This window comes from Rhinatrema bivittatum, chromosome 1 (assembly GCF_901001135.1).
Source record: "Rhinatrema bivittatum chromosome 1, aRhiBiv1.1, whole genome shotgun sequence".
NCBI lineage: Eukaryota > Metazoa > Chordata > Amphibia > Gymnophiona > Rhinatrematidae > Rhinatrema > Rhinatrema bivittatum.
The window spans coordinates 304,952,673-304,965,644 of NC_042615.1; the positions used below are offsets into that span (position 1 = coordinate 304,952,673).

General features: G+C 44.1%; 1 protein-coding gene across 1 annotated transcript in view; it reads left to right on the forward strand.

Annotated features, from left to right (window-relative positions):
- CENPE (centromere protein E) overlaps positions 1 to 12,972 on the forward strand; it is a 691,519-nt gene that overhangs the window by 556,573 nt on the left and 121,974 nt on the right. The window contains 1 exon segment of the mRNA XM_029608709.1: positions 3,913 to 4,122. Within this exon segment, the coding sequence (XP_029464569.1) occupies positions 3,913 to 4,122 (210 nt within the window).

The following is a 12,972-nucleotide window of genomic DNA, read 5'->3' on the forward strand; positions in this document are numbered from 1 at the left end:
ATTTGGCAACAGAGGCATCCTCGCTCTTGAGTTTACATCTTTTTCTCTTCTCCTCATGGGACCTATTCCAATATCAACTACTTCCTTGTCAATAATCTTTTGCAAAAAACGGGTAACTGGTGCAGATATAGGAAGTATTACCTGGTCTGACCATGCCCCTCTCTGGGTGGATGTTTCATTCACCGATTTGGATTGTGGTCCGTGATTCTGGTGCCTTAATGAAAATTTACTGAAAGATGATAACTTTGTTGACACTTTGAGGCAGAGGATGTGGGAATATTTTCTTATACATGATCTTACCCCTATCTCTAAACATGTGATCTAGGAGTGCTCTAAAGCAGTTGCACGGGGCCTTTTAATATCTTATGCCACACACTGTAAGAGGGTACAGGACTCTAAGTGCTGTCACCTTTAGGCACAGGTGGAACTGTTATCCAGGGAGCATATGCACACACAATTCAGTTCGATGAACTGTAAATTATCTTTAACTCATTCAGAACTACTATCACTGGATGATGCTAGTGTTGCTCACAAACTTGAATTGACTAAAGCCTTACAATTTCAGAATTCCAAATCCAAAGTTAAAAATGTGCAGGGGAACGGTGGTCACTAAATCGGCAGATATACGGGAATGCTTCTCAATTTTATAAAGCCCTTTATAGTGCTGACCCATCTATCTCAGATTTTGATATTGATGAATATCTCCTTTCTATACCTCTTCCTTGTCTGACACCAGAATTTTCTAGATAGCCCCATTAGTACTCATAAAGTACTACAGGTCTTTAAGACCTTGAAAGCGGGTAAATCACCAGGATTGGATGGGTTAACTAGCAGCTACTATAAAAGGTTCTCCCAGGTGTTAGTGGTCCCTTTGACTGATATGTTCAGTTCCTTGAGGGATGGGGGATCATTGGCCACCAATTCCAGTGTGGCAAGCATATCTGTTCTTGTGAAACCCGGAAGAGACCCTACCCTCTGCGGCTCTTACAGGCCAATTTCTCTAATCAACCTGGATCTTAAAATTTAGCTAAAGTTTTGGCGGAGCACTTAAGCAAGATCTTACCCCAGCTTGTATATTTATGATCAAGTTGATTTTATTCTACACTGATCAGCAGCTGATAATGTACGAAAGATTGTTGATCTGCTCTGATGGGTTCGTAAGGAGAAAGTACCAACAGTGGTGTTGTCTATTGATGCTGAGAAGGCATTTGACATGGTCCACTGGTCCTTTCTGTTTAAAACTCTTCAGAAAATGCAATTTGGTTTCTTTTTCCTTCGATGGGTTTAAAAATTATATGATGCTTCGGAAGCCAGAGTGAAAGTGAATGGTGGGTATGGAGGGTATTTTGCAATAGGTCGTGGAACCAGACAGGGTTGTCCACTATCCCCACTGTTTGCTCTTTTTCTGGACCCTTTACCACCCGAATTAGACTTTCCCATCAAATCAGGGGGATGGAGGTTGGTAGTCATCAGTATAAAATCTCATTATTTGCTGATGACATACTTTTAACCATATCCATACCCTCTTTTTCGCTACCAGGAGTTACATCAGAATTACAATGTTTTAGCAAGGTTTCAGGGTTTAAAGTCAATCTGGAAAACTCTGAACTTTTGAATGTTAATTTGAATGCACTTAACTGTCTAATCTCGGTCAAACCTTTCCCTTCCATTGGGCTAAATCCTCTCTGAAGTATCTAGGAGTCCTTATCAATCCTCATGTAGATGATTTATTTGGTCTGAATTAAAATCCTTTACTACAGGCGGAGGGCAGCGTTTGGACAAGTGAAACAGAGAATGCTGCTCTTGGCTAGGTTGAATAGCCATTATCAAGATGAATATTTTACCCATATTTCTTTATCCATTTATCACTTTCCATTTTGCTGTCTACAGCCGTTTTTGCATTTATGGTAAAAGGAAATTTTTTTATTTTATTTAGAGAAGGCACTCACCTCGAGTAGCTAGGGTGATTTTATATCACCCTAAGAAAAGAGGTGGTTTGGGGCATACCAAATCTATCTTGGTACTTTGCAGCAGCGCAATTAAGGGCACTTATAGACTTCCACTGTTCTGTGGAGGTTAAACAGTGGATTTTGTTGAAGCAGGGTATGGTGCCTTTATCAGCTCTCCCGTGGCAGCCTTATTCTACTTGGCATCCTCTGCAAACCTTACCTGTATCTCTAACTACGTTGCACATTTGGTCACAGTGGAGACAAAGTTGTGGGTAATGCTTTTTTTTTTTCTCTCACATCTTTTCCACAATATGGCTTTTCCTATCTGTACGCACATTAGTGCCTTTGTGGTTTGTAAATCCCATGGAATAACCAGAATTTGCCACTTACTGGAGGGCAGTAAGTTATGACACTCAGCACTATTGTTTCCCAATATATAACAACCTTGAAATTTTTGGAATATGCGCAAGTTAGACATTTTCTCTCTGCGCAACAGAAAGCTTTAACCTTCAGGCATGGTAAATCTATTTGAAAATGTTTGTGAGCAAGCAGATAGGTTAAGGGGCCTAGTGTATAAGGTGTATGATATTCTCAGTTATTGCAAGGATGAACATTTTTCACATCTCAGAGCCTGGGAGATGAATTTGGGGGGCAAACTGAAGACAGGAATGGGAAGACATTTATTCTAACACTAGCAAATGTGCCATATCAGCCAGTCTTCAAGAAAGCTGCTATAAGATGTTATTTTGTTGGCATCTTACCCCATTGAAATGGCATGGAATGTTTTCTCTGGTGAATAACTTGTGTTGGAGAAATTGTGGCATATTGGTACTTATATACATATCTGGTGGGACCATCCCTTGATTAAGCCTTGCTGGCAACAAGTTACTGATTGGTTATCTGCAATATTGGAAATTAACACTTTCGTTGCTAGACATGTATTGTTGGGGATACTAATGGTAGGGGTCTCTAAGCCTCAACACTCTCTTTGTCAACAGATTTTTATAGCAACTAGGAGTAAGATTGGCCGGTTATGGAAGAGCTCTGACATTCCCTTCTTTCAAAATATAATCTGACGTTTTTATAATAACTATCTTTTATCGCATATTACAGCATTGCGCCATAATTGCTTTAAGTCCTTTAGGGCTATTTGGCATCATTTTGTACAGTGGAGATGCTTTCAGGGGGTGTATAGTAATTGCTCAGAGTCTTCTCTTTATTAACACAATATCCAAGCTCTTCTTAGTTAGGACTGGGTGGATTCTATTTAATTTTTTACTTGCTCTATTTGATGTTATAGTGCCAGAACAGTTTTCCTCTCTCTCTCACAGATATGCATATAAATATGTATCTTACCTGTTTTATTTGGTTTTATTTTTATTTCCTTTTATTTTGTGCGGGATATGGGGGTGGGTTTGGGGGATGCGCTGAACAAATACCTTGGATGTTTGTTTACTATTGTTATTAGCTAATCTATCATTTCTGTACAGATATCCAATAAAAATGTTCAGTATAAAAAATGTTCATTTCACATCTGTAACTTTAATACAAAGTACGTGTTATGTCAGATTAGCAGAATATATAGATCTAACACCAAATTTTGTAAGAGTGAATTTTTGTACATAAAATTTGTTCCATGTAAGATGGTGACATTGATGTATGAATACTCATTTTATAAAAATTAAACCGTTGTATTGCCATTGTGGAGTTCAGCATTTGAAAGGTAACATCTGCACTAATGATTCTTTTTTTTTTTACACATTCAGTAATTTACTATATTAATGTATTAAAATCTGGAAATATTTTTCATGAGCTGACATCACTAGACAATATATTCATTTTGTAAAACTATTCTTAAAAACCATTCTGAACTTTGCATTTAACTTTTTTAAATTTAGTGTTAATTTAAATTTACAATAGTTTATTGAATAGTTGAGTAAAATGTGTGTATCTTATGATGCAGAAAATTATGGAAGACTTTTCAGAAATGGAACATAATCTCAAAAATGTATGGGCTGAACTACAACAAGAAGTAGATGGTAGAAAAAACATCATGGAATTCTTGGGAGCATGTACTGAACATAATTTTGATGCTACACAACTTTGTGAAAAGATACAGCAGGAGAACAAGAGAATTGTGCAAGTGATACAGCTCCAGACCAAGACATTACAAGTAAGAGGCACTAGTACAGTGTTTTATTAATCAAAAGGCTATGAAACATTATGTATGTTAGTATACTAAAACATTTATGTCCAAATCTTAACCTTTCTATTGGTTTTGCTTATAAATATTGCTATCCTTAACGTAAGGCTTGGTGGTAATCTGCACAGAGTGGCAGTTACTACCATAAGAAACTTGCTAGGCAGACTGAATTTGACCATTTAGGCTTTTTCTCCCATCTTTGCTATGTTCTTAAAGTATCAGCTTCTCCTTTTTATGAATTGGCACAACTAGAGTTTAGTTCAGGCTCTTAAACTAGAATTTCAAAGGTTTCAAAATAGATTTGTGTGCCCATTTGCCTGTTCAAGTGCATCTTGAAGAATTGACATATTTTGGGTGAAGTAACTAGAGATTCCATTTTTGACGACCATGATTCCTAATCCAGAACATTGCTGCCCTACCTCGAATATAGTATATATGCAAGCCATTCAGATTTAACTGTAATAGGTGTAACATATGTCATAGCTGTATGTAATATAGTTCAGACTCCCCTATGTTATTAGTCTGTTAACTTGCAGAATGTACCAGTTGGTCACTACATCGTGGCAAGCTGCATCCTAATTACTGCTACTTCCTTGTTCCTTCACCACCACTTTCCTAGCATGTAGCCAGATGAGTTCAGGACCAGTGGGTTATGTGCTCTTCTGCTAGCAGATGGGAGACTGAGTCAGATTTCAAAGATGATGTCACCCTAGATATACCCCTGCAGTAACCTCAGCTCTTCAGTAGCTCTCCGTCACCCAGCAGATTCGGACACTATCCCACACACTAGAATAGTGTTAAGAATTACAGCAAAGAAGAAAAAAAAATTTTTACCTTAAAGAAGATTGAGCCCCGCTCTCCTGCGGTGATACCTAAGGGTCCCTCCCCCAGTTGAGAATTCCTGAGGTGATTGTCTATATCCTTCAGAGGTATGCCTTGGTCCGGTAGCAAGTTCCTGGTGTGGACTTAACCCCCAGAGTGGCTGAAAGGCAGCAGGTGCACAACCGAGCGTGGCGGTGACGGTAAAGCCCTCTCCCCTCGCAGCTGGAGACCGTCCCGGCACACGATCGGTAAACGCCAAGACCAGGTAAGCAGAAAACTTTAAATTCAGGTCTCCGGGGCTCGGATTGCCGTACTGATTCATTCTTTTCTTCCGGCGAGGTTAAAAGGGAGCACTGATCGGATTGAGCAGCCTTGGTTGGGCTAGGCCCCGATCCGGTGCAGGGGTCCACACATGTGGAGACCCTCAGAGTCGCCATCTTATGCGTGGGGGGGGGGGCATCGGCGCCATCACCCTTTCTCGACCGGCAGTACACACGGGGCTCACCAGACGGCCGATGCGCCCAACTTGTGTGCATCCAATATAGACTCGTGCACAACTGAACGCACACTGCGCGCACAGCTATACGCACAACCGCGTTTACAACTAAACGCACGAATTGTGCTCACGCGCATGACTATGCGCAGATTGGGGCACATTACCTGTGCGCCTAGACATAGAGGCAATGGTACCGGCCTCCAAGAAGCCCAGAAGGCAACTCTTTGCACAGCCTGAACTGGAGTCCCTGCCTATGTCAGCTTTGCGAAGAAGCACAGGAGGATGGGTCCGGAACCACTACATACAATAGCAACTCCAAAATGGCTTCTCCACAAGAAGGCACCTCAGGGGCCCCTACTCTGACTCCCCCTGGGATTAACATGGACCCAGGGATCTTCTCCTGGTTAGAATTTTTCCAAGGGCTGCAAGCCTTTGTTCAGGCGCAATCAGTCCCAGCTGCGACCAGGCTTCAACCCCTGCCGGAAGCACAAGATCCTCCCAGCTCGGATGCCTCGTGACATGCCTCGCCTAACCAAGAATTTCCCTGACAGGGAACCGGACATTTCTGATGATGATGGCGGCTCCCTGGTAGAAGGAGAAATCGCTCCAGGCCTGGAACCATACCGAACCATGCTTCGTTTCTTCCACAGCGATGAATTACCAGCCCTTGTTTCCCAGACTCTAAAGACTCTGGGAATTCCAGGCACGGATCCTATGACAGAACCAAACAAGAACCCCATCTTGGTGTCCCTTCGTAGAGCCTCATGCTACTTCCTAATGATGGACACCATCCAGGAACTGATTGACCTGGAGTGGGATGCCCCGGAAGCCAATTTTAAAGGAGATCAGGCCTTGGATGCCTTAATCCCACTGGAACCAGCGACCAAGGAACACTTGTGTTTTCCGAAAATGAACGCCATGGTCTGTGCCATCTCAAAGTGAACAACCATTCCCGTTGAGGGGAGGAGGGGCTGTAATGAAGGATACTCAGGATAGATGATTAGAATCCATCCTTAAGCAAGTCTTCGACACAACAGCAATGACACTACAGATTGTTTCCTGCTGTGCACTGGTGGCACGTTCCTGTTTCCACCTCTTGAGAGGCAAACAACTTAGGAACGTATACAGGTGAAACGATTGAACCGGTAGCAGCCTGACGGACGCAAGTTCAGATCTTGTATGGACCTCAGCCAGAGGAGCAGCATCGGTAGTGGCGGCCAGAAGACAGTTATGGTTGAGGAATTGGTGTGCTGACGCGATCTCTAAAGCGAATCGCACAAGGATGCCTTTTAAAAGATCTCTTTTTCGGAAGCAAATTGGAGAAATTAGCCAGCAAGTGGGGCGAATCTCCAGTGCCTAGGCTACTGGAGGACAGGGGTAAAAGATATCAGCGCCCCTCCCCCAGAAGAACTAGGGGCAGAGGCTCTCAATAGTTTCGCCCCTACAGGAACTCGCAGTTCCAGGCATCTTGTCCCTCACGAAGGTCTCAGCCTTTTCGGAACCGACAAGGCTGAGACCTTCCTGAGGTAAGGTCTCAGCGGAACAGGCCCGGGGACAGGCTCCGGCTGTACGACCCATCCACGAGAAGAGGACATAGGTGGACAACTTTCCCTCTATCAACTATGGGTCGAGATCAGGTCTGACAAATGGGTACTAAACATCATTCGAGAAGGTTACTCTCTGGAGTTCCGCAGCATCCCTTGGGACAAAATTATGATGGCACCCCGCCACTCCCACACCAAGAGACTGGCAGTGAAAGCCACTCTAGCAAGACTACAGAGTCTGAAGGCAATAACTCCGTTTTCCTACGCACCAACCGTCATCTGCGGATACTACACTTCCACATGGAGACTCTTCGCTCCGTAATAATGGTAGTACAACCAGGAGAGTTCCTAACCTCCCTGGACCTCTCCAAAGCCTACCTTCACATTCCAGTCCATGAAGATCACCAGTGTTTTCTACGCTTTGTGGTACTGGGACACCATTACCAGTTACGAGCATTACCCTTCGGACTAGAAACCGCCCCCAGAACATCTCCAAAATTATGGTGGTCGTGGCAGCAACACTGAAGAAGGAAAGGATCCTGGTACACCCTTACTTGGATGACTGGCTGATCAGGGCAAAGTCTTTGGAAGAGAGCCAGCAGGTGACCAGCGTCAAGAACCTACTGCAGGAGCTCGGTTGGGTCGTGAACACAGTCAAGAGCAGTCTACAGCCCTCTCAGTCTCTAGAGTACCTGGGGGCCCATTTCAACACCAAACATAAATCTTCCTCCCTGCCCTGAGGAGAAGGAAGCTGATGGAACAATTATGACAATTGATGACCAATGCACGCCCCAAGGTATGGGACTTATCTTCAAGGCAAACATAGGAGTGAAAGGCACAGCACTGACCTGGTTCAAAACTTTCTTGGACAACAGAGGATACAAGGTCAAAATTCATAATAAAGAATCACATTACTTTCCATCCTCTCTAGGGGTACCGCAGGGCCTCCTCCCTTTCACCCACGCTCTTTAATGTTTACCTGCTCCCTCTCTGCCAACTGCTAACTAAACTAAACCTGAAACACTTCCTTTTTGCAGACGATGTCCAGATCATGATCCCGGTAAAAGAATCCATTACAAAAACATTAGAATTCTGGAATAGCTGCCTAACAGAAATCAACCACCTCCTCACCAGTCTAAACCTAATTCTCAATGCCTCGAAAACGGAATTTCTGCTTATTTCCCCTGAAAACAACAATACCTATTCAAAGCCACCAGCTCTCCTTCAAACCTCTCACATAAGAGACCTAGGAGCCATCATGGATAACCGTCTCAACTTAAAATCATTCATCAACCAAACCACCAAAGATTGCTTTCACAAATTACATATCCTAAAAAGAATAAAACCTTTATTCCACTCCCAGGACTTCAGAACAATTCTTCAAGCAATAATCTTCTCCAAGCTAGATTATTGTAACTCGCTACTACTGGGTCTCCCAGCTTCCCATACCAAACCTCTACAAATGGTGCCGAATACAGCTGCCAGAATCCTGACGAACTCTAGGAGAATGGACCATATCACCCCAATCCTCAAGTCAAGGACCTTCACTGATTACCGATCCACTACAGAATCATCTACAAAGTCATTCACCAACAAGCACAGATCAACTTACAAATTCCCTTCAAAAAACACACATCCGCCAGACCCATCAGGAAATCTTACAAAGAATCTCTTCAGGTGCCTCACGCAAAAACCATCCATCATAAGTCTCTCAGTGCCAGAGCGTTCTCAACAGCAGGTCCACCTTTATGTAACTCCATTCCAGCAGACCTGAGACATGAACCCTGCCTACCAACATTTAGGAAAAGGCTGAAAACTTGGATTTTTAAAAAAGCCTTTCCAGTCCCTGACTGAGACCTACACCCGACATCTCAATCACATTATCAAAAATAGATTTAAATAACAAACTATGTCCTTCGCTGTCATCACCTTCACATTGTTATCAATGTCATCTACTATACAAATCTCATTTTATCGGATTCAATCATGTTACCTTGTAAATAATTTGCTGTCAGTTAACTGCCCCTCTTCTCTCCTCCAGCTCCCAGTTATTTATTTCCCTGTTTTATTGTAACTGTCACTCTCCTTACAATGCTCTTGCACACTTACCTCTTACCTTGCACACTTTGTTAAATGTAAACCGGTTTGATGTGATTCATGTCATGAAAGCCGGTATAGTAAAAATAATAAATAAGTCCTCTGCCTCATGGCATCATCTCTGGAGGTCGTTCCATGGGCAAGGGTTCAAATGCGACCACTCCAGTGCTGCTTACTGTCACGCTCAAACCCACTGTCCCAGGACTACTCAATTTGCCTCCAACTACCAGCAGAGGTACGTTCTCAGCTTCAGTGGTAGCTACAGGAAGACCACCTAAGCAGAGGAGTAAAGCTATCCCCACCGAACTGGATCTTGCTCACTACAGATGCAAGCCTGCGAGGATGGGGAGCCCACTGTCAGGAACTGTCGGCCCAAGGACAATGGAGCAAGGAAGAGGCGGGATGGAACATAAACCGCCTGGAAGCTCGAGCAGTCAGACTAGCGTGCCTGCGATTCAGCCACAGACTCCGAGGCAAAGCGATTCGAGTAATGTCAGACAACACTACAGTGGTTGCCTACATTGATCGCCAGGGAAGAACCAGGAGCCAGCAGGTGTCTCTGGAGATAGACCCTCTCAAGGCATGGGCGGAGATAAACCTACAAGGGATCTCAGCCTCCCACATCGCAGGAAAATACGACGTCTCAGCAGACATCCTCAGCAGAGAGAGCCTGGACCCGGGGGAATGGATGCTGTTGACCACAGCCTTCCAACTGATAGTAAATCGCTGGGGCCTCCCAGCCATGGATCTATTGGCCACCTCTCTCAGTGCCCAAGTCCCCAGGTTCTTCAACCACAGACAAGAGCCACACTCCCAAGGGATCGACGCTCTCGTCCAGACTTACTGTACACCTTCCCCCCATGGCTCCTACTGGGTAAGGTCATCCGCAAGATAGAACACCACAGGGGACTAGTTTTACTAGTGGCCCCTGGATTGGCTAAGACGCCCATGGTATGCAGCCATGCAAAGAATCCTTGCTGGGAGCCCTCTGTGCCTACCTCCACACAGCGACCTTCTCCGGCAGGGCCCAATTCTTCACAAAGATCCATCTCGATTCTCTCTTACGGTCTGGCCCTTGAGAGGACTCACTTGAAAAAGCGCAGTTACTCGAAGGCCGTGATTTGACACCCTGCTCCACATACACAAGTTCTCATCATCTCTGGCATACATACAGATCTGGAGAATATTCGAAGCCTGGTGCGAGGACTGCGGGATACTCTCGCAGACAGCCAAGATCCCTATGATTCTGCAGTTCCTACAGGACGGTATGAAGAACAGGTTGTCACTCAACTCCCTGAAGGTCCAAGTAGCCACCCCCTCCTGCTTCAGAGCTGAAGTGAACGGTATCAGTCTGTCAGCTCATCCGGATTTGACCCGTTTCCTAAAAGGGGTTAAGCAACTTCGGCCACCCCTAAAGTGGCCGGTGCCCCTGGTACTTAGACTTCCTAGCGAGGACGTCCTTCAGACCAATGCCCAGTCTGTCACTATGTCTCTTAACATTGAAGACAGTATTCCTGGTAGCAATATGTTCAGCTCATTGCATTTTCGGACTACAGGCACTATCCTGTCGGGAACCATTCCTTAGGTTCACTCCTGGAACCATACAGCTGCGCACCGTCCCCTCCTTCCTACCGAAAGTGGTTTCCGACTTTTCATTTGAACCAAGCCATCTCTCTACCATCTCCGGATGAACATAAGGATTTTGCCATCTAAATATCGGCAGACTCCTGGTGCAATACCTGGAAAGATTGGAACCGGTGTGCAGAACGGATCGTTTGTTCGTTCTTCACAGCGGAAAGAAGCAAGGAGAAGCAGTCTCATGGGCGACCATAGCCCACTGGGTCAAGGAAGTAATCAAGGCAGCCCATGTAGAGGCAAGAAAGCCCTTACCACTGCAGGTTAAAGCTCACGCTACTAGGGCTTGGGCAGAAACCAAGTTTATTGTCACCCGCCGAGATCTGTCGGACGGCGACGTGGTCCTCCCTACACACCTTCTCCAGGTTCTACCACCTGGATGTTCAGGCCCGAGAAGACACAGCCTTTGCAAAGGCAGTACTATGTGGGTCACCGGCAGCCTCCTGCCCTGTCTGGGCTTAGCTTTTGTACATCCCACTGGTCCTGAGTCCATCTGGCTACACGCTAGGAAATGGAGAAATTATTTACCTGATAATTTCATTTTCCTTAGTGTAGACAGATGGACTCAGCATCCCACCCACGGTTGCCCCAGAAAAGGAGGACCTCGGAAAGCGAACTTTGAGACTAAGCAAATACAGGTAAGTCGTTGCCTACCCCTAGTTCAAGGCACCCACAGTTTGCCCAGTGTCATTGTTAATTGGTTGAGTACACTGTCGGTCTCCAGTTTTTGAAATCAGTTCAATCAAGTTTAATCAGTTATTTTTAATCAGGTTATTTAAGCAAAGATATATCCACAATGGCTTTTCAAAGAGAATACTGAAGAGCTGAGGTTACTGCAGGGGTATATCTAGGGTGACGTCAGCTTTGAAATCTGACTTAGTCTCCCATCTGCTAACAGAAGAGCACATAACCCACTAGTCCTGAGTCCATCTGTCCACACTAAGGAAAACTGAATTATCAGGTCAGTAATTTCTCCATTCAATCCTATAACCTTGCTCTCCCATCACCCTCAAACTACTACTACCCATGATTGGTAGTATTTTTATCTTGCTTCCCTCATGGCGGATGATAGAGGTGTTTAAAATCATGAGAGGTCTAGAATGGGTAGATGTGAATCGGTTATTTACTCTTTCGGATAGTAGAAAGACTAGGGGGCACTCCATGAAGTTAGCATGGGGCACATTTAAAACTAATCGGAGAAAGTTCTTTTTTACTCAACGCACAATTAAACTCTGGAATTTGTTGCCAGAGAATGTGGTTAGTGCAGTTAGTATAGCTGTGTTTAAAAAAGGATTGAATAAGTTCTTGGAGGAGAAGTCCATTACCTGCTATTAAGTTCACTTAGAGAATAGCCACTGCCATTAGCAATGGTTACATGGAATAGACTTAGTTTTTGGGTACTTGCCAGGTTCTTATGGCCTGGATTGGCCACTGTTGGAAACAGGATGCTGGGCTTGATGGACCCTTGGTCTGACCCAGTATGGCATTTTCTTATGTTCTTATGTTCCTTCCCCATTTGTCGTATCAGTCAGTTGAAGTTGCCACTCCAGTACACGAACAGAGCCTGTGATGCAGTAGTGGTAGGAAGATAGCAGCAATGAGTTGAAGAGAGAGTGAAACAAGATAAGGAGTGTGGGAGACTGGCATGATTGAGAATTCAGGCCAGACACAGTATATAAGTTCAGCAGGATTTATTTATAAAATACTGAAACATTAAACAAAACTTATACCCACAGTCTTGTTCTCTAGGGCTACAAATATGTTAGGTTCCCTTGTAAATGTCTTTCTAAATGTGAAAATGTCTGTGGTTTTGGTTTGAGCCATCACCATTCAAGCATTTCCTTAATGCTGAAAAAATATCCAGTAGTGGACATCCACGTTCGTGAGATCTGATTTGTGAGGATCAGTGGGGAAGTACAGGTATACCTTTAAGGAACCTTTGAATGATAAACAAAATCATTTTTTTTTATGTTAAACGATTTTTATTAGTTTCAAGGCATTATACAAACAACAATACCAGTCCGGGAGGGCTGTGATACTTAACCCTCACTGGACAAAAACCACAAACATTAGCAAGTCCATTGTACAATCTGCCCAACAGCTCACCCCCCTTCCCCCCTGTGCCCAAACTATGACAACAAGTACCATGCTGTGTAGTCAACTAAGTACCATCCAAGTAAGAAGGATAGACGCAAAGCAGTAGAGAACTATTCAGTCATTGAGTAT